At 45.5% G+C, this 27,414-nt stretch overlaps 1 protein-coding gene across 10 annotated transcripts in view; it reads right to left on the reverse strand.

The window, feature by feature from the left end:
- SMARCD3 (SWI/SNF related BAF chromatin remodeling complex subunit D3) overlaps window positions 1-27,414 on the reverse strand; it is a 79,420-nt gene that overhangs the window by 42,020 nt on the left and 9,986 nt on the right. For 5 of the 10 annotated variants that reach the window (XM_085561954.1, XM_085561950.1, XM_085561967.1 and 2 more), the window contains one exon: window positions 17,773-26,379. The exons of 2 other annotated variants lie outside the window; for them this stretch is intronic. In XM_085561954.1, coding sequence (XP_085418080.1) covers window positions 20,287-21,795 — 1,509 coding nt within the window. In that variant the 5' untranslated portion in view covers window positions 21,796-26,379 and the 3' untranslated portion in view covers window positions 17,773-20,286. Of the gene's footprint in view, window positions 1-7,388; window positions 7,546-9,008; window positions 9,303-17,772; window positions 26,380-27,414 lie in introns of those variants that run through there. 3 more of the 10 variants (XM_021539003.4, XM_085561935.1, XM_085561976.1) reach the window with 2 other exon arrangements.

The raw sequence follows: 27,414 nt of genomic DNA on the forward strand, positions 1-27,414 counted from the left end.
GCTGGATGGAGGGCAAAACCACTGTTGGCCATAGGAAATGAGGAAGACCACAGCCTGTCCCCAGCTGAAAGGACCACTCTCACAGCTCTGGGAAGGTGAAGCAGAGGACAGAGCAGAGGTGAGGCACAGCAGCAAGGCAAAGACACAAAGGCACACAACCAGTATTTCATTGGTATACTGGTCCACAGGAGTTCTGCTGACTGCCTGTGTACATGTGCACAGCCCACCACTGCTGTGGCTACAGCTATTCAACCCTGAGCATGCTGTCAGTGCAGCAGAACATGTCCCCCTGACACCTGCTGCCACAGCCCTTCACTGCCTTCCACTGACCAGTTTCCTAAGTCGTGTTTGGCTCGTCTGCTGTCTTCCTTGCCTGAACTTCCTGTCACATTCCTGCCTCTGTCCTCCTTGTCATCCTTAAGTGACCTTCTGTCTGACAGCAATAACAAGACAACATTTGAGCAGTGCTTTTCTACGTTCTTCTGCTGCGGAGCCTTTTCTCAGGGGATATGCATCACAGCAGTCAAAACACAGAAGTAGAAAAAAGGAGTCCTGTCTGGACATACCAGTAAGAGGAAAATAACCCGGAGAACTGACAGGGGAAAGTAAAAGAAAGTGTCAAGTAAAGTAAAGCAAGAACACCCACAAGAGGCCTCAGAAAGACAGAGCAGAGAGACAGGAGTTGCTGCATTGCAGCTGAGTGCTGAGGTGCACTTACAGCAATCTCCTGTCCTGACAGACTCCATCCACCTCAGCACCACACAGGCAACTCTTACAGCTGGCTCGTGGGGAACAGCCACCAGCTTCTTGTTAGCAGAGACACCGACAGATTTTGAGAATAACAACCACCACCAAGTATACAAACAGCATATTTCCTAACTAAAAAGGAGCCTCCAAGAAAAACAGAGGGAGACTGTTTACAAGGGCCTGGAGTGACGGAACAAGAGAGGTCTTCATACTGACAGATAGTAGGTTTAGATTAGAAGAGAATTCTTTACCTATGAGGGTCATGAGGCCCAGGTTGTGGCTGCCTCATCCCTGGAAGTGTTCAAAGCCAGGCTGGATGGAGCTTACAGCAATCTGGTCTAGCGGAAGGTGTTCCTGTCCATGGCAGAGGGGTGGGACAAGGTGATCTTTAAGGTCCCTTCTAATCCAAACCATTCTATGATTTCTATATGGCATAAACATAAGCAAGAGGAGATACCTGATGCTGTCTAGAAGTAAGAATGAGTAACTAGAAGTACATGGAACCCTTAAGAAATTTAGACTAGATTGATACTGTGTGATGGCAACAAGTTTCTGCCTGCACAAATAGTTTCCCAACTGCATGTGTTGTTTCAAAATGGGACTCTTAGAAGTGCAACAAATAAAACTGGTACAAGGCTTCTCTCCTCCTTACAAATATAGATGTTAATTCGTGATTTCCCCTTTTTAATGTCTATGAATCTTTCAGAGGCTTAAAAAGCTGGAACATCAGTATCACAATTCTTGCTTCCTGCCATAGTCACCTTCCTCCATTTCCCAGAAGCTCCCAGTCTGTAAGTCCAAGTGTTCCAGGTACCACACATTTTAATATAATATTCACAATAATCCAGAAGTCTTTAACTAAGAAAACATCCCATTTACAGAACCATGAATTGGAACATGAGATTAAGTTCAGTTCTATTTCATGCATATCTGTTCACAGTTCAGAATAATCTATCACCAAGTTCAAGTGGTGCTCTTGGATGTAACCAAAAGAAAAAACCCAAGAAAGTCTTTGGAATTGAAGCAAATAAACCTTACAGACCAGTTCTGAGTTCCACCAGCTTTAACAGATCTCATCATACCACTGCTGTGATCTAATGCAGAGAAGGGATTTTCTGTGAAGAACTACCAGAATGCATCTCTTGAAAAATATGGCTTTGGGAGAGAGAGGAACAACAGCCCTCTGCAGCACCATGACTAGCTTGGAGAGAGAAGAAGCTGGTCAAGAGCTCACTGTCTCTTCCCTTACAATAATCAAACAACAGTTCGGCAGGATCAGATAATTCCTTATGCAAGATAAACTGAAAAAAATCCTGACACAAAACACTGACTGCTATAAGTTTAGAAGGGTTCAGAAGATAGCATTAGACTAACATCCATAAATAAAATCCACATAGAGGCACTACACAGAGGGCAGCTGTGGGTCAGAAAGCTCCCAAGCTCCAAATCAGAGTATTTGTATGAACAATCACTAAGGTTTTGCCCTGTTCCTGAACTTCCATGCTGCCTTCCACTGCCCCCATTCTACGCGGGATACTGAACTAAACGATCATCTGATTATTTTCATATTTCTACAGTATTTTTTTTTTAGAAAGAGAAGAGCAATTCAAATATCTCACAAGTCCATTTTATCCATACACCTACATTCTTAAGCAAATCCAAGCTTTCTCAACTAAGAACTCAGATTTGTTTAATAAGCTCATATTGCACGAAATCACATTGATCTCAATTAAAGCCTTGACTAGCAGTAATGATTTTATTTTCTTCATTATGTATGAACCTTTCTCTATTTGACAGTCTGAAATCACTCCATGGCTAGAAAAGGACAAGCCTTCAGTCTCTACCAGCAGCTTGCTCACATAGTTGAACATTGTACAAGGTTTGCACTCTAGCTGTCCCCTGCAGCTACCTTCCCAATCGAATTCCTTGCCATAAGGCTTTTTGATTTCTCCAGGCTGTCCTACTCACCCCAAATACCTCCTTATTGACCACAACAGGGAACATGCACACAACAAACCAGTGCCTCCACTCCAGGTCCCATTCTCTGAGGATGTCCTTGCAGAGAGAAGCATGCAGGGAGCTCTGTGGTAGAAAGTGGAACAAACTGTCCAAAACAAACAGTTTACGAGGCTCTTTTCTAGCCATTCTAGTGTTAGCTGGCTTATGCTCTGATGGGACAGTACCTACACCCATGACAAAAGAAAAATTAATAGGATATTTTTTATTAGCAAAGCTCTACTTTTTTCAAACTTGGCCATACTCTCTTCACCTCACTATTGCCAGTAGTGATCTTCACAACCCTGTGACTGGGTGGGAGAAACAGTCACATTTATCCACACACTTAAAACTAAAACAGACAGACCACCATTCAATTTTGGGAAAATCTCTTTAGTTCTTCCCATTCTAATAAAATCTCCATAATTTTTATAATATACTAAAAAGTGAGTCCTTGAGGTCATGTAGTTCTTCCTTATCTCAAAGAAGTACCACCAGTATCTCCATCATCTTTGATAGATCTTCACTTCTTTAACCAGTACCCAAGAGCCTCCAATTACAGAGATTTTACAGCTTGCATAATCAGTCTCTATACTTAGAGATTATAAATAAAACCAAAAATACCCCCATTCCCTCACTGATGAAGCCTTCAGAGGTCTCCCACTACTACTGCCCTCTGAGTTCCCAGTCTTTTGGCTTGTTAGTCACATAGATTACCAAAACCAGAAAAACATTATTTTAAGTATATGCCATGAATTTACAATTGCTTCTGTGTTATTCCCTGCCCCAATTCTCAATCAGGCTAACAGTTTATGTGATTTCTTATTAGTTAGACACTAGGCAGCTCACAGGACATCCAAGCCTTTCTCCTGAATGGTGACATTTCATTTAAACCCAAGATGTATCAGGACATGCAAAACTCATACATGAGGTTCATTGCTTACTCCCTTTTCCAAATCACTGATAAATCTTATAGATCCTCCATACCCATCAACCTGTTGGTTAGTGTGTTCTAACACTGGCAAGTTATTTACCATATATATGAAATACCTGTTTACATGCTGGCATGTTCTGACATTCTTCTTTCACTGTTGTAAATGCCATTTCATACGAGACAGTTTATGTATTCACCATAAAATCCTATGACCAGATTTGAGAAGTAGATAGCCAAAGAAAAAGAGGACTGAGGATAAGTAAAGAAGTCACATACACAGATTTGTATGAATTAGCAATCTTGGAGTGTAACTATTATTAAACTGTAGAGATTAGCAGGAACTATGAAATAACACCTATGAGCAGAAAAAAAAATATCGTTAAGGACTTATATTGCCACAGAGAACTTCCTAAGCATAGCAAAGAGGACAAGGACCAAGATCACTATGGGAAAAAGAAGGTGATTTGAACTGACAGCAATTACATTGTAAATACAGCTATGACTCCAGAGTTAAGAAAGGCACATAGACCTTTATGGGGTAACTGGTGGATAAAAGGCAAGAAGATTGGCTTTGGAAGGAAGATAAAGTGGGAACAGGAAAAGGACACAGCAGCAGACTAAAAAGGTCAGAACAACGGGAGAATAAAATGAACCTCTCAGCAGGTTCTCGTATGCAGATGACACAGCCAAGGTCACCAGCGCAAGGTACTGAGCGAAGGTTCCTGCAACTGAGTCATGAGAGGACAGATGTCTAGATGTTTGGACAACAGTTTTGACAAGCCCAGCACCACAAACCTTCTCAAGACTAAACAGGCAGACCCCTTTTTGAGGAAGAAAAAGACAAAAGAGAAAGAAACAAAGGAAAAGGCAAGGGAGGGACTAGAGGATCCCTTCAAGGAATCCAGCCAGCAATGAGGCCTATGGTAGGGATTGGAGGATAGAGGCGACCAAGGAAAGGAATGACTTGCAGCAAGACTAGTAACTTGTTCAACAAAATACAAGGTAACAGCTGGACACCTAGAGCAATGTCATAAGGACTGCCTGAAATGTACTACTGGAGAGCAGAAAATGCACTGATAAAAAGAAAATCATCATAAATGTGGTGATTAAAGCCTATTTGTCCATACAAAAGCTAGAAAGAGAGAGGAACAACAACAAAGGACTAAGTACAGCATGAAATCTTTGGGGGGAAAAAAAATTCTTCCCACAAAAATGATGCGCAAAACACTGACAAAACTAAAAGAAGTAAAAGCATAGTAAAAATAAATATCTGTAAGATAGGTAACCATTCTAAAAGCCCAACTGCTAACCAGAGGTGTAACAAACTATCAAGGTCACAAGCAGGAGAGAATGAAGCATCCCACTTGAGAGTTTCAACCTTTGAAAGACTTCACCTTTCAGGGGGATCCCTTCTGCCTGGGACAAAGGAGGAAGAAGACATCATCTAAGCTGGCAGTATGGAAAAGCACAAAAGCAGGATCAGGTGCACAAGAGCAAAGGGCAAAGTGACCTTAGCAAAGGAATATATGTTTCCAGAAAGATCAAGTGAATCCAAGAGCTAAGCGCCCATAGGAAATACTGCAGGAAATATCCTGTTAATTTAAGTGTCAACAAAGCAAAAAAAGATTTCTCACAACATTCTACCTCTGTTCACTTCTCCCCATTTTTTGAGGGGGGAGAGAAAATAATTTTCAATAACCAAGTTAAATAATGTTATCATCGACAGAATAAAAAAATCAGTCATTTGAAGAAGAGATTGGTCCCTGAAATTAGAGCAGAGTCTGACTCCAAGAAATTCCACTAAAGTCTGCTATGCAACTTGATTTTTCAATTAATTAATTCAGCCGTTGACACACTTTGATAGTAATAAAACAGAGGAGCCAGTGCTAGGCAAAGTCAAGGTAATGGCTCGCATGGCACATTCTCTTATTTGGCAGGATACAGGGCCTGGAGAGATAAAACAAAGTTATAGCTTTTTTTTCATCTTTTTTAAGTCATGGAAGAGTGACTACCCCAACCCATGTTTTGACTGAAATGAACCTGAGATGAGGAAAAAACTAAAGGAAAGAACAAACCAGGCACCAAAGCAGAACTAAAGGAGATGATAATGAAGGAAAAGAGAGGGTGATACAAGAAGTGTTCAGGCACTAGAACAACAGCCAAGAAGCCCCAGCCTCAGGAACAGAAGCAGGAGATATATATATATAGATATTCCAGGCTAATGTATATGTTCAAGTAAGATGCCACTAGCAACAAAAGTTCCAGGGTAGAAAAGGCAGACTTTCCTGGCATCCAAATAAGTAACGGAAATGAGTTCTGCTATATTCATTCCAGTATAAATTAAAAATCTCCCAGGCTTAAGAGCCCTGCATGCTGCTTTCACACAAAGGCCAGCTAGATGTGGAATAAACAAATTCACATAACTATTTTTGCCGCTCTTCTTGATACTAAAGGAAGAGCACTGGTGTGCAAATGCCAAGGGAAACTTTGGAAAAGGCAAAATCATCCCATCTGCTATCCTTCCAACTTGTGCTTCTGGTTCTGCTCAGATACAGCCTCACAATCCAGACCACCTTGACAAACCCACATGTCCACAACTAAAGCACTGCTACCACTGCACACCCGCTCTCCGTCACCCCCGAGCAGCTGCCAATCTCGCCCAGCCTGCTCCTGTGCACTGGCACCACACCACCACTTCACAGCTCCCACCAACACAGAAGGCTACCTCAGAGTCCTTGGCCCTGCCTGTGCCACCATATCCAGGATCTAAAGAACACACACAAGATCCTACCATCTGGAGTAGGCCTATCATGGAGACAACTCAACAGTCTGCCTTGAACCCCACAGGTTTCTATGATCTCTGTACAAGAGCCTCCACCTGATGTCTTCAGAAAGGTGCCACAGGCGGTGCCAGGATCCTCAAGAAAGAAGCACTTGGGAATATCAGCATCCAAATATCACATTCCTTTGGGCTTTTTAACAGCCTTATTTCTCTTCAATGTGTACCAATGCTAGAAATCCAAATGTTATAAGTGGTGACTGCTCTCAGACACTAGAGTCATTTAAAGAACGTTTCCAGTCGCAGTAAAACAGGGTGAGCATTTCCCCTTAAATGGAGATCAAAGACCTGATTATTTAACAAAAGCTGGAACATTTGTAAAGACCTGAAGGATTGCTTTAATTAAGCATGGCACCCTGACATTCTCTCGTGGGTGAGTTTCCATAGACTGTTACAGACCTGCAGAGCTAATCTCTTCAAGCCCCTGAAAGTCACCTGTTAAGTAGCCAGAGGATACAAATGAGCCAAGACTGGAGACAAGAACCAAAGGCAGCACCCCAAGGCTTCATCAGGCTCTCATCAGAATTGTTTTTCAAAATGCAAGTTTGATTACAGAACAAAGTGTCCTACAAGCCAATACGGGTTAGATCCAGTGCAGATTCTGCACCATGATCAGGCTGAAAAGCATGCTATTCACCATTCATGGAGAATCACAGCAAAAAGCACAGCACACATCCCCCCAGACACAAGCTGTATTAACAATGAATCAGTGCATAGGCTGGGGGTTCCACAGACCCCAGCATTCTCCTGGTGAGGCAGCTACCAGCGCCCCAGGAGCACACTGCAGGAGCCGATCCAGCCCAGCACAGAACCTCCAGTTTCCACTCATCCCTCTATTCAGAGCCAGCCAGCTCACTAACTTTCCCGACTCACCACCCCATGGACCAGAAACTCAAAAAGTTTGCTTTTCGTAGCTTTGCGAGCCCCTCCTGTAACTTCATCTGTAGCCATCAGGGTCTGCTCAGCCTCTCTCACTCTCTCTCTTCCTCTTTCTTTCCCTTTTCTGCCTTTTTCTCCAACTCTCCCCTCTGAGTCCTGCTGGGCTCTCACACTTCTAATAGCACGGAGTGGGGAGGGGGCCCCTTCAGGGCCTTCCTGACGGCCCACTCGCGCTCAGCCTCAGCTGCTGCATTCCTCCACTGATAAGCCAGAAATAGTTTGTGCTGCCGGGCTCTGTCTGTTTACTCTGCAGGGACAGAAAATCCAGCTTTTTAAACCTCTCTGTCCAAACAGCAGAGATAAGCAGGAGGCAAATTGAAAAATACGTCTCGGTTTTCCCTGGTAGTGCTGCAGCCTCTCCTCCTCTGCATCAGGGATGGGAAATTCTGGGGCAAGGGGAAGGGGGAGGGGGCAACTTCAGCAGTGACACAGAGCTCAGCACTTCGCAGAGATGTTTTCCCATTAGAAAATGCAGCAGCGAACAGTGGTTTTCCCTTGCTCCCACTGCTCCTCCCGCACTGCATTTCCAGGCCCTTTCCCCAGGGACCTGGCAGGCAGCACACAGAAACATTCGCTGGCAGCATTTCCAGCATGAGAGACGAGAGCTAACCCCTCTGGACAAGAGAGAAGCAGCGGGAGGCCGGAGCTGGGAACAGGGAGGGACATGTGGAAGCGAAGGGAAAGTGTGTGAGATCAGTGGAGGAAGGGGTGGGGGGCAGCATGGCGGCAAAGCTCCCACGGCTTGTTTCCAGCCCCCACTCGCACCACCTCTCCCCACTGACCACTCCCGGGATGGTCTGGCACCACTGCGACGGATCCTCTAGAGACCCCAGGTGACTGACAGGCGCAGACAAATTATTAACACCACAGCTGCTCTAAAACATCAGCAGTTCACTGCTTGTCAAACAAAGCCCTGCACGACAGTGTGTGAGATGCCACGATACTGCTGGGAACATGAAGCCCAAGGGGGAAGAGAGAAGAGAGCAGCAGCCCAGTCCCTCGGTGGCCCTGGGGCGAGGTGGCGCTGGCAGCACGGCGGCCATTCCACAAGCCGAGTCTGGCTGCTCCATGATGGCCGAGCCTGCAGCGATGGCCCGGGGCACCCATCTGCTCCCGGCAGCTCACAAGGGCCGATGTTCCCTGCTCTCCCTTAACACAGCAATAGGCCAGATGTTGCCAGGTTACAAGAGGGGCTTATTCTATTCCTCTGCTTTAAATTCTTGTCTAGGGGCTGTGAATTTTCTGTCAAGACTGCAAACGACAGAATCAGATCAGAAAAATAAAAATTATTCTGCCCTCATACAATAATAAAAACAAGCACAGAAAAGACACTGCATTGACTAGCAGCGAAGGGCAAGCCATGAAGGTCACATGGCCTTCTGAACATGGGGACGAGGACAGTGACCTCCACTGATTTTTAGGGCCACCCCAATCTAAGTGCTAGTGTATAGCAACCGCCCTAGGAATCACAGAAATTTAGCGAGGGTGAGCATGCTTATCAGCTCCTCTAAGCCCCTCAGAAGGAATACACCAAGCAAATCAACATAGCCTTGCCTTGTTTTGTGCTGGAAAAATTCCTTAAATTCTCGCTGAACTAAAGAAAGGCAGATATAATCTGGAACCAACTGCTGCATGTCTGGTGGACGTGTTCATGTCAGGCTAACTTGATCTGGAGGGCTTTTTCCAACCTACAGGACTCTAAATTCTACATGCCAAGGTGACTGGCAAGGCAAGCATGAAGCTGGTATCTGCCATGCTTTTTAGACCCCAGGCTCACACAGGAATGCTGGCTCCCATCATGTGAGCCCCCTCCCGCGCCCGGCCGACACCGTGCATTTTCCTGCACTAGCTGTCGGTGCCGCACCGGCCGGCGGTCCCAGCAGTCCCGGCCGCGGGGGGCACCGGCTCCGGCCCGTGCGGCTGTTCCCCCTCGCGGGGAGCCGTGCGAGCCCGCGCCGCGCGAAACGGCACCGAGGACGGGCCGTGCCGACTCCCGCAGCAGCCGTCCTTACGGGCCCGGCGCGGGAAGGGGCGGCGGCGGCTCCGCGCTGCGGCGCGGCGCGGCGCGCGGTCCCCCCTCGCGTCCCCCCGCGCTCCGCCGCCAGCACCATCGGCACCGAATGGCAACGGCGCGCCCGGCACGGGCAGGGCGTGCGCCTGCCACGGTCCCGGCCCCGCCGCGGGCGGGCGAGGACCGGCCCGGGCCAATCTGCCCGCCCGGGGCCGGGCCGGGCCGGGCCGGGCCGGGCCGAGCCGCGCGAGCAGAACCGCGGCGGGCGCGGCCCCGGGCGCGGCGCGCGCATGCGCAGCGCGGCCCCGTGAAGGTCAGCGCGGGCCGCGCCCGGGGCCGCGCGGCGGGAGCGCTTTAACCCCTCCCGCGCCGCGGCGGAGGAGCGGCACCGAGCGGCAGCCGGCTGTTCTCGCCGGCCCGGCCCTTTGTCCTCCAGCCGGAGCATGCGCTCGGCTCCGCATCTCAGGGTTTTCTTGTTTCCCCCCTTCGCTACAGATACGGCGTGCAGCCGCAGCTGCCCCGATTTCCGCCAATAGCCACTGAGTACCTTCTGGAGCAGGAGGACATTTGCTATGAAGTGCTACTAATTTAAGCTGAAAACCATACCATGTATATTGTAATCTGTCTGGATATCCTTAACAGACATCCAAAAGCAGTTTTCCTTGAACATCAAATTCCACGGGCAGTCCACTTCAGCCGTCAACTGAGTAAATGTAAAAAAAAAAAAAATTTAAAAATCCTGTAATAATAAAAATTCAGCTCTTACTTAGCATGACGGTAGTTCTCCAAGCACTTTAGAAAATAAATCAGTAGATGCAGCTCTTACGTTTGCAAATGGAAAATACGGTACAAGTGGATGGAAGTGACTTGCCCAACATTACCTAGCTGAGAATGAAACCCATTTCCTGTGATTCTTCAACCCTTCACAATAGTGTCCAGGAAAACTACTGTGTGAGCCATTTGCACAAAAGGATGAAGGTTACCATGCAATAATTAATTTCCCATATTAAGAGAAACAGCATATAATTTTATTTTAAATTGTTTGGTTTTCTATTTTCCCAACTTTTTTTTTCCATAAAAGTGTAGAAAATAGTTGTCAATGTTCTTTTAAAAAGTGACCGATTTAACCCAAGTCATCTCCAACTGCTGCAAGTATCCTGACGGCTTCCAGCCGTCTCTGACCTAGAAGTTCTCTGAGCCATGGGGCTCTGTGCAAGGCTTGTGCTCCTCCACTCATTCCTGAAGGCTGAGCATGCACTGGGGCCTCATTCATACTCACTTTCAGCTTCATGTCCCATTCCCAGACCATTTCATTTCAGAGAAAGGCTGATCTCCTTCTCTGGTACTTCCTGGGGCACTGGGAGCCCACTTGGTCTCTGTGTGTGTGGTTTGGTTTAACTTCTGCTATTCAGGGCTTTTCAGGGTATTAAACTAAAATGGTCTGATTAGAAAAGAGATGAACGCAGCTGTTGTTTTAGGGAGGTATGTTTGCTGCTACTTGCCATTTTTTGATCAGTAGGTAATTATAGAAGTACATGAAGGTGCTGATTGCCTTAAGCAGCTGTGGTTTCCCTCATCCAAGTTTTACTTAAGTCAGCATTGCTCTTTTCACTGAAAATTAAAATATTCACAATAGTTTTGGAATTGATGCAATGTGGCAGAGAAGACATGCTAGAACCAGAAAATATCCCAAGATGGTGGCTCTGCTTAATCTAAAGCAATGTCCATTTGTTCCTGAGTTCAGAATTATTCAATAGTCTCATTAACAATATGGATAATGTACTTAGAGAACATACTTATTCCATTTCCTAGCAACATACAGTTTGGAGAGGTTACAAGTTTGCTACAAGAGATTATCAAAATTAAAATCCTGACGACTTGGAGATATATCCTGTTTTTTTCAAACCAGGATATTTCAGTCAGAAACAGTGCAGGGCTCCACATAAAGATATAGATCAACAACTGTCTAAATAAAAGACGGGGAACAACTGGCTGAAGAGATGTTTATTTTTCAGAAAAAAAACATCTGGGGATACGACAGATCATAAGCTGAATGTACTAACTGAGCTAACAGTACTACTACCCTGTCACAAAATAACCAGATAAACCCCCAGAAGATCGGGAACTGCAGGAATGCTGCCCCACTGCTCTCATCCCCTTGGTGGCAGCACAGGCACTGACAACAGTACTCAGATTCTTCATTTCTCCTCATTCCGTCCCTCCTCCTCCTCCTCCCCATTCCCTGAGCTCTCCAGGCCACAAGCTGTTCCATCTCAGCATTTCCTTAAGGTTGAAAAATTAAATTTTGCCAGAATTGCTGAGGAACTCTTCCAAAGCAATTCGGTCGTGGTATGAATTGTCAGTGTCTGGTCCAGACCAACCTTTGCCGTCAAGGGCTCTGTGCATCAGAGGAAGAGTGGGAGAAACCAGGAAACCAGGATGGTTAAGGAAAGGACACAAAGTGTGACAAGAGCCGCAAGGTCCAAACAAGATAAAGAGAAAACAACAGTCATCAGATGTCCAAAAGGCTGCTGCAAATACAGGGAAGAGCTGCTCCCCATACACAGAGTACAGGAAATAATGGCTTAAATTTCTCCCAGGAAGATTTATGTTAGATATTAAGGAGAAGCACAGCAGTGACAGTAGAGAAGTTCTGAGATAGTCTGTCCAGCAAGGATGGGACTCCTCATCACCAAAGTCTTTCAAGAACAGGTCAGACAAGCATCTATCCAGAGTGATGGAGGTGGTGTGGGTTCTGTCTTGGGGCAGGACAGAGAACCAGCTGATTTCCAGAGGCTCCTTTTGCCTTATTTCCCTACAGAAACTTAGATTTTGTAACACAAAAGTTCCTTTCTCTGTTAGACCTTTCCAGTACTTCTTTCTCAAATCTGTCTGGAAGGGAAGGGAAGGGAAGGGAAGGGAAGGGAAGGGAAGGGAAGGGAAGGGAAGGGAAGGGACCATACTAATATTTTAGTCAATTCTGTTTGACCTCATGGTAAGCTGTCTAGTTCTACCATGCCTTTACCTCCACTTTTCCATCATCACCATCTTCACCATCCCTCTTTACATCCCTCTTGAGTGTGCAGCAAGAGTTGTGCATGGCTTCAAACATCTGAGCAAAGAACCAGAGCACTGCAAGCAGCAGCCACAATCATCATCCTCTAGCCAAGGACCAGAACAGAGTGCAAAGTGTGAGACGTTAGTAGTAAGATTTTGGTCCTGGAAAGAGAACAGTGAGGAATACAGATTTGAATTTTTTGGAAGTGAATGAAATAGAGGAATTCTTGGTGGGTAATCCTGAGGGAGCAGAAGACCTATCAACAACCAGCCTCAAACCAACCACCTCCTAGTCCAAAAAGTGTGTTTTTATGATATTTGGTTGTTAGAATGATGGCTTTGGGGTGTGTTTGGTAAAAGCATTTAGAATATCCACCTGCTGTCACTCACTGACAGAACAGAGCTGAGAGAACCATTGGGTCAGCACGTGGGAACCGCTGGTTATTCCCAATGAGAGTGGTGAGGTTGTCCAGAGAAGCTGTGCCTGCCCCATCCCTAGAAGTATTCCAGGCCAGGTTGGCCAGGGCTTGGAGCAACCTGGTTTACTTGTTGGGCTGGAAAGTCCCTTCCTACCCAAACCATTCTACAATTCTCTGATTCTATGTATAATCAACAGCAACCATGTCACATCTAATCCTTTCAGATATAAGTTTATTGCACAGCACTTTAAATCTTGGAATTCCTACAGGACAGCTGCTAAAAATCTGAGTTCTGGGGTTTTGTGGCTATTTTAATTTACTCTTATCAACACTGTCCTAATGGTCCTTTGTGTCTAATGTTTATGCTTTAAAGCATTTCTACATACCTATCACATCCACATTCACCTTTTGTCAGACTAAGCAAGTGTAACTGTTATTTGCCTTCTTAAAACTCTGTGCCCATGTCTCATAATTCCATCTTTTCCTGTCAGTCCCAGTTAACCTGGCTAGAATAAGGACAGACAGAGCTGCACCTCCATTGTCCAGGCCACATGCTCGTGTGCCAGTAAGACTTTTCTCACAAGCAGAAATCTATCAAACCTCACCAGGCTCATAGCTGCCTTCCACAACATCCTGGCAGTGACAGCTCCACGTTCTCTTGAAGATGAACTGAAGTACCTGACTTTTTCTCCTTCTTAAGCACTGTCATTAGATCACTTCTGGCATAGAGTGCCTACCTCTGTGACAAGGCCCCAAGTGCATGGCTGTGCACTGTAACGTCACCAGATACCAGCTGGTTTCTGCTTGTGTAGTTCACAGTCAAGCAGTTCTTCCCACATAATCTGTTCTCTTCTGCTTCAACAATACCTATTTTGCATCAGCAGCAAATTTAATTATTACACTGCCTATTTTTGTGCTGTGGGCATTAGTGAAAATAATAAATTACACCAATCCCTAGAGAAATCCTGAAGAAACTGCAATGTCTTGTGTTTTCTTTACTGAGCTCCTTACTTACTCTGCAGTTCTGCTTTTACCGGTCTTCTGAGTCCCAGGCAAATTTTCAGATCACACTGTATCAAAGACTTCACTCAAATCTAGACAAGAAAGTTGCTAAATTCTTTGTGAGGAATCAATCTACTTATCTGAGAAAGAGTAGATTAATAAACTTAGGCTGCTTTTTCATACCACACATATCCTTCTCCTGCTCAGTTAATTTTCGCTTTCAAAAATCATTCTTGAGCCTTGCATGGACTTAGGATGAAGTTAGTGCATCTGCCTAGAGTACTCTTGCCCTTCTGTATTGTCAGAAAACTTACAGGATTTCCTGTTTGTTTGTTAGAAAAAACAAATTTAAAGACCATTTTTATTAACACTAGCAATGCTAAGAATTATGTTCTATTCTCACTGAAAATCATTTGAAAAGTGTCTATAGTTTAAGGAAATCAATAGTAAGTAAATATGGACTGAAGGATATATTCATAGGCAAAGCTGCTTAAGAATTGAACACTAGTAGGCTGGATAAAGTACAGAACCAAAGAAGGAAAAGAGTGGCAAGAGCACTGCCAAGAGCAGTCTTGGCATGGACTGACTCATAAATCCAGCTCCCACTTCAGCTGAACTGGAAGGACAATTAACAGGGGTTAATCACATTCATCTTAGAACATGATGGAACTGAGAGCAAGCAGTAGGGGTGATCATAACAAAACCTGAATTGCCAGACAAGGCAGAATATCTTCTAAAATTATTTTATTTGGCAGAATAATTGCAACAATTACAGATTACTTCAAAAAGTCAAAGTTAATCTCAAACAGTACATAATTACAGCAAACAATGGCTTTGGAAAAAAACAATGGCAGCCAGCGGGAAATGGCAAATGTGACTTAGAGGCAATGTAGTAAAACATTATTATATGCCTGAAATTCTTAATAGGAACATAATTTGTATGTAATTTGCATGTAACATTACTGAAAGGTTATAAACAAGTAATAAAAACAAGTGGAAGGAAAATGACTACTATGGACTCCAAGGTGGGTTTTACATACAGATTTTTTTACCTCCTTCAAAGATCTGAAAGAGAGAAGCAAAATATTTGTAGATTAAATCCTCACACAAGAAGATTTTGGAAAAGTTTCACAGCCAATTGGGAGAGAGGATAAAAAACTCAACTCGGCCTAAAATGTTAAGACAGGAGATTTAAGCTGGGAAAAAATCAAGCTGGTGGTAGATAAATCCTGATAAAGAACTGTGCTGTGTCTGTAGAGCAGGTAGGATGGTTTGCTAATCCTTTCAGCACCGATTCACCCAGTACATCAATACCTGTATGAATCACAGCAGCTCGTGGCACAGGGACATGATTACTGCACTTGGGCTCCAGCTGGACAATGGGCTTTTGACTAAGGCTCATCTGAGCAACTGAGCATTGCAGAAGTGGCAACGGTCTGGCTACAGCACAGCCGGTGGCTGTGTGCTCCTCTCCCTCAGCGGAGCACGGGCACAGCCGGCTGGCAGCTCCCGCTCAGAGGCACGGCCTGCCTTCAGCCTGGCTCACAGCGCACGGCGCGCAGCAACGCACCGCGGCCGTCCGGAAAGCACCTCTGAGCGACATGGCCACGAGTGGTGCCACGAGTCACTCCTTGCATCAGCTTCAAAACATGCACAAGAACGCAGTTGAATCATTCTGGCATTCAGTGCTTTTCGAAACGGGGTTTATTGGGAGAACTTCCAGGAGAGGGGCGCGTTTGTGCATGACCATGAACTGTCAGAGGGAGAAGAGCTGAGTGTTGTACTTTGTGTCACACTCTCTGTCACATGCTACAATCCTTCCCATTCTTGGGACTCGGTAGTTTCTGGTGCCTGAGACTGAGAGGAGGTACAGATAGGAGCCATGTTGTCTCTGACCTTGACAGTTTGCAGATGAAGTTAATGGATGGAAATAGAAGGAGCACAGTGGAACAGAGAACACCAGTCTTCCCGACAGGCATGCCAGCTGTCTGGCTACACTTGTTTGGAATAGCCACCAAATTCCTACCCTGTGCACCCCATCCTCCACACCTGTTTTCAGATCAATTTATACCCAGCCTACAACTTGAAACCATAGAAATAACACACTTGTGGGGGATTTCTACTACCTTCTTGTCTCTTGGGAAATAACTATGCTTCCTTCTTCAAAGAGATTCCCTAGTGTTCTGATACACATATCAGAATACACAGCCATATACATATGATACAGCAACACCAAATGCTAATTATAAATATTATGCCATATAATAATACATAAATTTCTGCTAAGGTTATAGAGAGAAAGACTTTCTAAACTGTTATTGTACGTCTAAGGTAACATGAAAATTAAGCCAGTATATCTTTAAATCCTTTTAGTTCAGATCTTGGACATTAATCTCCAGTAGGGTATTCACCTAATCTAAACAAGCATAAAACAAACATAACAAATTAGTGAAAAGCTTATGTAATGGAAAGTTAATCACTAATATTCCAATAATAAGAAATATAGGGAGCTAAGAAATATTCCAACACAAAAAAAGCTTGTAATATTTCTGTTCTTCAGAAAAAGTTCTTCTGTCTATCACATAACTTACTCCTTTTCTGCTGCATTTGATCTTTAGCAACTCTTCCACTTGGCTGATTTTGTTTTGACAGTTACTAATTTTTTCTTATCTTCTATTTCTCCACCTCCTTCTATTCGAGTCAATCCTTTGTCTCCCCAGTTGAAGCTTCTGCTGTTGCACATCACAAAGCCACAATTCTGTCTTTTCTGAACTTGGCAAATACCGTTTTTTTTTGCTCTGATTAAATCCTCTCAGAATGCCACAAGCAAAAATTTGCTCTGAAACTGTCTATATGCAGTGCAGATACTGCATGTAGATAAGGGCCCAGTTCTGCATCCCTGTGCATCCCATCAGCCTTATGCATTTGCTGATTTTACCCTGCCCTGCATCCATTTTGTCACGCAACCCTAGGATGCCCTTCCTCTTCCACAGTGCTGCAAGGAGTCAACCATCACAGCTTTTTGTAAGAAATTATTTAATCAAAATCAGTTGCAGACCTACATCCCTCTCCTGTTACAACCTTATTGTAAAGTTTATGATCTTCCCTTAAATTTAACTCCATTTGTCTATCAAAAGACCAGTGCTGTGAACCCTCTTGCCTGCCTGCAGAAACAACATGTTTCTGACATTTCAAACCAAAGCCCTGAAGAACACCCTCAGAAAATTACTGTTCTGTCTGGCAGCTGGGGAAGAATGGACCACGTGGAACTCCAATAGTTAATATTTCAGCTCCTGATCTTGTTGCAGTCTCCCTGTAGCAAAGCATCTGTGAGAGCAGGAACATGTGAAATGCTTTTTATGCCACTTGCCTATGGCTGGAGGACAGAAGGCCTTCAGTCACCATCTTCAGACTGATGAAGCTGTGACATATTCTCCTGATTCCTATAGCAAAGGTCCCATATCTGCTTCCAGACCGACAGCCCACCTCTCCTTCATCCAGAAAGCTTCCAAACATCCACGCTGTTAGTGATGCTCTCTCTGGTCCCTTTTCACCCTGGCCATGCACTGAATTCCAAGGTAACTGACAACTCACAGGACGGGAGTGCTGGGCTGGCTGGAGCCTTTAGGACTCTTTAGGAAGGGCAGGCTGGGGGTGAGGAGGAGGAGCTGCCCTTCAGCCAAGCACGTGGCTGGAGCACACAGAGTTCCATCTTGGGATGGACAGAGCATGAGCTGAGAGCTCACAGACCAGAGTTAGGGTCAGAGTTATCAGGTGGAACCAACATGGAGCGCCATGGTGGGTGTCTGCTGCAGAGCACCTGCTGAGGAAGAAGTAGTGAGATCACAGACAGCAGGAAAAATCCCCATGTCCACAGTCTCTGGTCTTCATGGAAGACTTCAATTAGCCCAGTGTCTGCTGAGGGGATAAAAGAGCATGGCACAAGCAATCCATGAGGCTTCTGGGTCACACTGATGATAAACTTTTAACATGGGCAGCTGAGGAGCAAAGAGAGGTGCTCTGCTGGACATGGAAGAACTGGTCAGGAATCTGAAGGTCAGAGCAGCCTTGGCTAGACCATGAGATGATATTTCAGGAACATGAGAGGATGGACACGGTAGAAAACAATCAATGAATTGGAAAGAAGAGAGTTTCAGGAGATCTGGTTGATTTTCAGAGATCACCTCCTCCAAATTCAAGACTGGTTCATCCCACAGGTAGGAAATTAATCAAAAGCAGCAGGAAGCCTGCATGCATGAACAAGGAGCTCCTGACTGAGCTGAAGCATTACAAGAGGCAGAAGCAGGGCCAGGTGACCCAAAAGGAATACAGAGACAGTGTCCAAGCATACAGGGATGCAATAAGGATAACAAAAGCCCACCTGGAGTTGAATCTAGTAAGGAACATGAAGGGCAGGCAGAAAGGTTTTTACAAATATCTCAACAGTAAAAGACAGAAATGTGAGAATGTAGGCTTACTGGGGAGGGGATTTGCTGAGAATGAACACAGAAAAAGCTGAAGTACTGGATGTCTTCTTTGCATCTTTCTTTATTGACAAGATTGGCTGTCAGGAATTCCAGGCTCCTAAGACCAGTAAGGAAGTCTGGAGCAAGGAAGATTTGCCATAAGTGAAGGAAGACAAGATTAGGGAATGTTTGAGCCAGATGGACACACACAACAGGTGAACAGGCAGGTTTTTACTTAGAAAAGGTTGCCCAAAGAGCAAGTTCATTCCATCACTGCAGATATTCAGAAGTTTACTGAACTTCATACCCAGGAAATTGCTCAAGCTGACCCAGCTCTGAGATGGGAGGTTGGAACACATGATCTCAAGAGGTCCTTTTAAACTTCAACCATTCTGTGCTTTTATGATTCTACTCAGGAAAGACTTAAGCATAACAAGTAACTCAATCAGCTTGCCTAATCAACATGTAGTGAATTTGTATGAGGAACCACAGCCTGGAGACTGGAGCTGAGACAAGGCAAGGACAAAATACCTGGAGTGCCTTTACCTGCAAGCATATATGCTAGTCCAGCAGCAGCGATTGAAAGTATTTTTTGCCTTAAAAGGTATGTATTAGGGGCAAAACAGTATGCCAATGAAGGTAAGTAGTGCATTTCTGTTTTGCTATCTTTTAATGCAGGACTAGAAAGAAGCTACTGGAATGAAAAGCAGGCTGCTGATGAAAAAAACTAAACACTGCTTAGTAATACTTACACACAATACATAGAAATGCATTCAAAATGCTGGTTCTAAAATTTTCTCAGTTGATCACTTTGAAATTATCATGGTTCCATTAGTGCTTCTGCATCCCAGCCTCATTTAGAAAAGATAAAAACATCAAACCATGCTTCAATCCTACTTCTGGTGCCAAATATGAGTTGGCTTACTTAGAAAAGACTCACAGTGAGTTTAGAAGAAGTGGTGCCTATTATACATAATAAGCTTACTTTATTAGCAGTTCTTATGTGGTGGATCTAATGCAGATAGGCCTGTCAGGGTCTCTGCACAGTTCTCCTTTTAGACACCAGAAAGGGTTGCTGAGATGCAAACTCTCTGCATATACCTTGTTTCCTGTTTTTTCAGATCAGTCTGTCCACGCCTTTGAAAGAATCAACACCAAGCATTCTGATGTCTCTCTGGATAGCAAAAATCTACTTTCCTTATGGGGAGCTGCAAAGAACTCTTTAATGCTGGCAATTAGGAAGGAACTCCCCAGATGAAGCAACACTGCGCAATTAATTTGTTTTACACAGGGAGCAGGAACCGTACCACATTATTCCAGTTCACTCCTCCTTGTCAGCTGCAGAATCAGAGCACCTGAATGTGCCCACAGCCTCTGCTCCAGGGAGGAGCAACAACGAGCTGGGAGCTCTGCACAAGCCCTCCTTGAGCACCCCTCCAGTCCGTTGCCATGGGAACAGATAGATGCCTTCCTGTTGCCAAGGAGACAGCCACTGCTTTTGGAGACTGTGCCCAAAGCATTTCGGCATCTTTAAGATCATGAAGAATTTTACACAGCCATAACCACCTCCCCCAGTTAAGTACATCAATCATTATTCCATTCCTGTTTTCAGAATATGTTTTAAGCGCTTTGCTATAATATGCCAGATTATCCCTAATATCTGGTTTTGATATCAGCACTAAAAATGACATTGTCAGCCTACACGCTTCTGCATGCCTGCTTTTCTCCTGTCGTCCTGCTGCTCTTTCAAGTCATTCTGACTGATCTAATATGCAATAAAACTCCTTCCTCTCCATAGGCTTCCTGTGGTCTAGAACTCCACTTCCAGAAAAGCTGGTTGGCATAAGGCAGTGTCCATCTCTCCTCTGTCTTTGCCACTAGGTTAAACCAGAGCATGTCTGTAGAACGAGACAGCTCTGTAGCAGAGCCCCAGGCAGCACACACACACACACACACACAGACCACACACACACAGCACACACACACAGCGCACACACACACACAGAGCACACACACACAGAGCACACAGAGCACACACACACACACACAGAGCACACACAGCGCACACAGAGCGCACACACACACAGAGTGCACACACACACACACAGACCACACACACACAGCGCACACACACAGCGCACACACACAGAGCACACACACAGAGCACACAGAGCACACACACAGAGCACACAGACAGAGCACACACAGAGCACACAGAGCACACACAGAGCACACAGAGCACACAGAGCGCACACACACACAGAGCGCACACACACACAGAGTGCACACACACACACAGAGCACACAGCGCACACAGAGCACACACAGAGCACACAGAGCACACACAGCGCACACACACAGTGCACACACAGCGCACACACACAGAGCACACAGACAGAGCACACACACACACAGCGCACACAGAGCACACACACACAGCGCACACACACAGCGCACACACACAGAGCACACACACAGAGCACACAGAGCACACACACAGAGCACACAGACAGAGCACACACAGAGCACACAGAGCACACACAGAGCACACAGAGCACACAGAGCGCACACACACGCAGAGCACACACACAGCGCACACACACAGTGCGCACAGAGCACACACACACACACAGAGCACACACACAGTGCACACACACAGCGCGCACAGAGCACACACAGAGCACACAGAGCACACAGAGCACACAGCGCACACACACACACACAGAGCACACAGAGCACACAGCGCACACACATAGCACATAGAGCACACACACACACACAGAGCGCACACAGCGCACACACACACACAGCACACAGTGCACACACACACACACACACACACACACAGAGCGCACACAGCACACACAGCGCACACACACACACACACACACACACAGAGCGCACACAGCACACACAGCGCACACACACACACACACACACACACAGAGCGCACACAGCGCACACAGCGCACACACACACAGAGCACACAGTGCACACACACACACACACACACAGCACACACAGCGCACACAGCACACACACACACACACACAGAGCGCACACAGCACACACAGCGCACATAGCCAGGGTCTGCACGGTCCTGGCAGGTCCGCACTGCCCCTCTGCGGCCGCCCTGCTCGGTTCAGCCCGGACAGTCCTGCAGCACAGCAGCTTTGTGCCGGGGGGATCTGCACTGCAGCCATGCAGGAGGAGCGAGGCAGCTTGCTTGGCTGCAGGATGCAGTGCCCACAGCACTGCTGGTTTCGCATTCTCTCTCCACCCTCACCCAAGCCTTTTCCCCATCCTTCTGAAAAGACTGCACCGATACTTAAGATTTGCAATTTGGGGAGGAGTGTCAAGTGAAATAGGGGCCTTCTGCTCCACATACCTGCTAGAGACTGAGCTCAAAGGATCAGTGGCTAGCATGCCTCAGGATGGGGAAGCCTGGCGGCTCGGCGTTTCTGGCAGCACAGGGACCCTTCTCCACCCTTTACTCCTCAATTTACTGACTGAATGCAGGCAGTGCCCTAAGAGTGACGGGGAACATGGTCCACTTACTAATCACAGAATAGAAGTACAGAATCATTTGGGTTGGAAAAGGCCTTCAAGATCATAATATACAACATATATCCAGCACTGCCAAGTCCTCCACTAAGCCATGTCCACAAGTGTCATGTCTACATGTCTTTTATCCTCCCTCCAGGAATGGTGACCCTGATAATTCCTTGAGAAGACTGTGCTGGCCTTCAGAACCCTTTCAGTAAAGAAATATTTCCCAACAACTTGAACCTGTTCCCCCTCCTCCTGTCCCTGTTCCCTGGGAGCAGAGCTCGACCTCCACCTCTCCTGTCAGGAGCTGTGCAGAGCCACAGGGTCCCCCCTGATCCCCCTTTTCTCCAGGCTGAGCCCCTTCCCAGCTCCCCCAGCCCCTTCCCAGCTCCATTTCCTGGACACGCTCCAGCCCCTCCATGTCCTTCTTGTCACGAGGGGCCCAGAGCTGCCCCCAGGACTGGAGGTGGCTCAGCAGGGCCAGCACAGGCACAGGCACTGTGCCCACACCGGTGCTGCTACAAGCCAGGTACCACTGGCCTCCTGCCCACATGGCAGCATCTGGGCTTATATTCAACTGAAAAAAAACCCAACACCCAAAATATTTTGTGCTAGTTTTAAGCCTGTTGCTTCATAATTTCACCATATGCCTGTATCTCCTATAAATTCTAAGTCTATTTGTGCTTTACTTTCCTCAGTTGTGGCTGATAATCTCTAGCACTTTTACCTTCGTATATCATTACTCTAAAGAATTTTCATATGCCTCCTCGGATGGAAATCTCTCCACCTCTCACTGTCCTAATCACTTTTTCTAGAATTCCTCTTGTTCTACTAGTCACTGCATCTTAAAAGATACAAAACGCTATTCTCTCTTCACAACATAGGAGAGCCTCAAAACTTCAGCTTTGTTGATTCATTTCCTGTAATATCTAATATCAAAGTTTCCATTTTAATCACTACTGTTAAGCTCGGGTTTACAGAAAACTCTCTATAAAGATGCCAAGATTTCTTTCCTGAGCTGAAAGAGATAATTTTAGCAGTGATGTGGCTACATTAGCAGGTTTATTTTCTTTATGCACGTTACATATAAATGTATTCCGCCATATTATCACCCAGTTTTGAAACACTCTTCCCCAATCCTAAGAGACAGATTTAGGTTCTGCTGCACCAAATAATGTCACATTATCATCTAATTTTGTTGCTTTATTACTTAGACCTTTGGAAATAATTCATCATACACTAAGCACCAATGGGGAGCCAAGAAAGCACAAAACCACAACATTTATTAATCCTTCTACAGCTACCACCTTCAGCAAGTCCCGGTGTCCCAGGGATTGCAGTAACCCAGCTTAGACCTCTGGAAAGCTATGCCTGCAGTTTCCTAAAGGCTCATCAGTCAGTGGAAGCCTGCTCTTGGGCTTTGTTGCCATTATCCCTTGACTAACAGCCTAACAGTGTCTCTCTCTTTCTGTAGCACTTTCCCCATTTACTCATGATCCCCTTTGCATGGAGAATCTCCTTGACTGCCTGACCTTAATGAAGGTGTACCCTTACATTTCCTGCCAAAACTCACCAGGAAGTGCAAATTGCTGCCCCTGGGGAAGAACGACCCCAGGCATCAGGACGTGCAGGGGTTGACTCAGCCCAAGAGCAGCTAGTCAGACAAAGTTCCTGAGTGGAACCCGAGGCAGCAGCGAGGGCAGGGCACCTGGGCTGCACTGGCCACAGTGCCAGGAGGGGGTCCTCCCCCTCAGTGCAGCATGATGAGGCCACAGCTGGAGCACTGTGCCCAGTGCAAGAGAGACATGGATATCCTCGGGAGTGCAGGGAAGAGCCAGGAAGATGACAAAGGCACTGGAGCATCTCTCCTGTGAGGAAAGGCCAGGAGTGCTGGTACTGCTCAGTCTGGAGAAGGCTCAGAGGGGAGCTCATAAATGCATATAAATACCTGATGGGAGCATTCAAAGAGGATGGATCCAGGCTCTTTTCAGAGCCCAGTGGTACCCAGTGACAGGATCTGATGCCATGGGCACAAACTGAAACACAAGAGGTTCCCTTGGCATATCAAAAAATAGCATTTTACAGTGAGTGTAAAATGCTATTTGCATTTACATGTTGCTCAGACAGGCTGCAGAGTCTTCCAGCTTGGAGATACTGAAAGGTTGTCTGGACATGGTCCTGGGCAACCAGTTCTGCTTGATGACCTCCAGAGGGCCTTTCCAACCTCAACCATTGTATAAGCCACTGCTTTTTCTTACTGCATACGAGGAGTTTTCTTTATTGACTATCTGTTTCCCTTATTAGCTTTTATATTCTTTAGAAACCTGGCTGAGAGCCATTTTCAAAACACTGAAACGCAATATGCTGACAAGCCCACTTTTATTTACATTACCTATAAAAGAATTCTAATCCTAATAAAACAGGTTCACAATGGAGAATAGAATAACAACATAACAGACCCATGGGGCATGTGTTTGTCTCTACAGAAGACACGCTGACTCCTTACCTGCAGTGGCACACTTACACACCAAGTCTTCAAACAAAAAACAGGACTCCACTAATTAAACTTTGTGTACAATTTACATTGTTAGAGATATTAACAGGTGAGGATGGCGGCAGCACTTGACAGAAGCATTCAGTCAGAATATAAGATCGGAAGGATTTATGAAGAGCTTGACAGAAGACATTACAGAACACAGTATCAGTCAGTACTGTTTTTTTATCACACTTCAGCCAGTGCTGGTCACATCTCTAAAAGCATGCAGCAGAATTATAACCATACAGATATAGAAAGACTAGATACAAAGTAATGCTCTTATGGAGAGGAACTGAAGCAGAGTGCCTGTTTATATTGCAGAGGAGGGAGGAAATATACAGAATAAAAATTGTCACTGTGATAAAAGGAGCACATTATCTTGTAACGGAAGAACTTTGAGGATCACCAACAAAAATGGAGGACTAAGTTCAAAATGAATGAAATGTTTTTCATGTAAAATAGCCAGTCTGGGGCACTAACTGGCATAGGACTTGCCAAGAGACATTGAAGATGTAAAAAGCAGTAATTAGATAAGGAGCATCCAGTTTTCTCAAACTTGTAAACCACCTGGCAAAGCCTGTATGTGTCAAATGTCCACAAGACACACACCACCATTTACTTCAGAGGATGGTGGAGAGTAAAAGCACCAGACAGTCCAGAGCAAAGTCATGACAGCAGATGTTTCTCAGGTGCCCTGTCTCAGGGCACACTGCCTTTGTTCCCTAGCTGATCTGTGCACATCCCAGGGAGATCTAGGCATAGATCTAGATCTATGCTGTTCTTAGCAGTCCACACTGGTTCACTTCCTTACTAAGATAGGTCTGGACTACCAAGCACAAAACTGGCACCAGATTTTCATCCATACAAGAATGCTAAGTATTAAGAGAACAAGCAGAGAGCCTGGCATGGCCTTTACTTCCTTGCCCCAAGACAGCCTTGATCTGCCACAACCCTTCTTAACAGATATTTGTCCAAGTTCTTAAACCCTCCACCGGTAGAAGGTCTACAAGCAGTATATCACATTTAAATTTCCAATGGTTAACCAGCTTGTTTTTGTGGAAGGTATAAGGCTCCTAGTAAGGACCAATGGAAATCAATTAGTGCTCAGTAAAATATGGGTGTCATAAGATCCAAAAGCTTCTTTTAGCCATAAGATCCATTAAGGTGTAAACAACCACAACCAACGTGGATCAACACCTGGCTTCATGGCTGGTGTTGATAGCTGGCTTCTCCAGCCATGGGATGTCCTTTGAGGAATACAGATTACTAAGGAGAGAGGATTCACCATCAGCCAGTTCCCTGAGGACCCTGGCACATGTTTCATCAGGTCCCATGGACTTCTGTACATACATGTTCCTCAGATGGTCTAGGTCCTGATCTACTCCCACAGCGGGCAGGGCTCCATTCCACCTGTCCTTACCATGAGATTCAGGGACTCCAGAGATTTGGAGGAGCAATTACAAGTGAAAACTGAGAGGAAAAAAGTTGTTGAGTACCTCAGCCTTCTCCATTTTGGTCATCACCAATTCTCCGTCTCATTTATTGGGGGAACAGATCCTGGCCATGAGGGCTGACATCCCAGAAACAGCCTATGTCCTGGGCTGATCCCACAGCATCAACAGCATGTATGGGGGGGGATTATTCCTGTTTCTACTTGTCAGACCTCACCTATGGTCCACACTACAAGATGAACATGGGTCTGTTGGAGCAATCCCAGAGGAGGCCAAAGAGATGCTCTGACGGCTGAAGCCCCTCTGCTCTGGAGATGGGCTGAGAGAGACAAGGCTATTCAACCAAGAGAAGCAAAGGCTCCAGGGAGATTTTCTTGCAGCCTTCCAGTATTTAAAATGGGCTTGTAAGAAAGACAGTGACCTTTTACCAAGGCCTGTAAGACAGGACAAGGGAGAACACTTTTAAACTGCTGTTTTAAAGAGGGCAGTTTTAGATTAGACCTAAGGAAGACATTTTTTACAATGAGTGAGGTGAAACGCTAGAACACGACTAGGTGATCTGTGAAGGTCCCTTCCAACCCATACCATTCTACCCCTCTGTGACCCACAGTGAATGAGCTTTGTACTTTCTCCTGCAACTGCTAAGATTGCCCCTGTCCACACAGAGTGATCAGCCTGCCAGCCCATTCAGTTACAGTGTGGTTACCCCTACGATCTCAAGGAACAAACACAAATAAAACCCCTCAAGTAACTTTCCACTATGTCCTCTATCATGAAAATGGAAAGCTTAAAAATCTGCAAGTCACATTTCAAAATCATTCCTCACTGGTCTCATAGCTGCAAATACAGCTCTTCTGTTCCATGTAGACACCACCTTTTAACTGTAAATTCTGCTGTTGCCGTTGCCATGAATCATAGTATTTGACAGGGGAAAATGACTGACTTAAATCTTTAAAATTAATACATTTATAAATTTTTGATATCATGCTTTGTTGGGCCTCAAAATTTCCCCAAGTGAAGTCAAATTTCTTTCACATCATAGAGTCATAAAATGTTAAGGAGTTGCAGTGGACTTAAAGATCATCTAGTTCCAAGCCCCTCTGCCCTGGGCAGGGACATCTCCCACTAGACAAGGTCACTCAATGCCTTATCCAACTCGGCTCTGAGCACTGCCAGGGTCAAGGCATCCACAACCTTCCTGGGCAGTATGTGCCAGTATCTAACTATTTTCACAGTAAAAATTTCTTCCTAATATCTAAACTTAAATTTCCCCTCTTTCAATTTGTACCCATTACTCATTTTCCTATTACTGCAGTTGCTAACAAAGAATCCCTCTCCAGCTCATCTGCAGCCCCTTCAGACAATTCCACATAACCTTCTCTTCTCCAGACTGAACAGTCCCAACATTCTCAGCCTGTCTCCATAGGGGAGGTGCAGAAATGACAGTGTCATTGTCATTTCCCCATCTA

This window comes from Lonchura striata, chromosome 2 (genome assembly GCF_050655825.1).
Source record: "Lonchura striata isolate lonStrDom1 chromosome 2, ASM5065582v1, whole genome shotgun sequence".
NCBI classification, from domain to species: domain Eukaryota; kingdom Metazoa; phylum Chordata; class Aves; order Passeriformes; family Estrildidae; genus Lonchura; species Lonchura striata.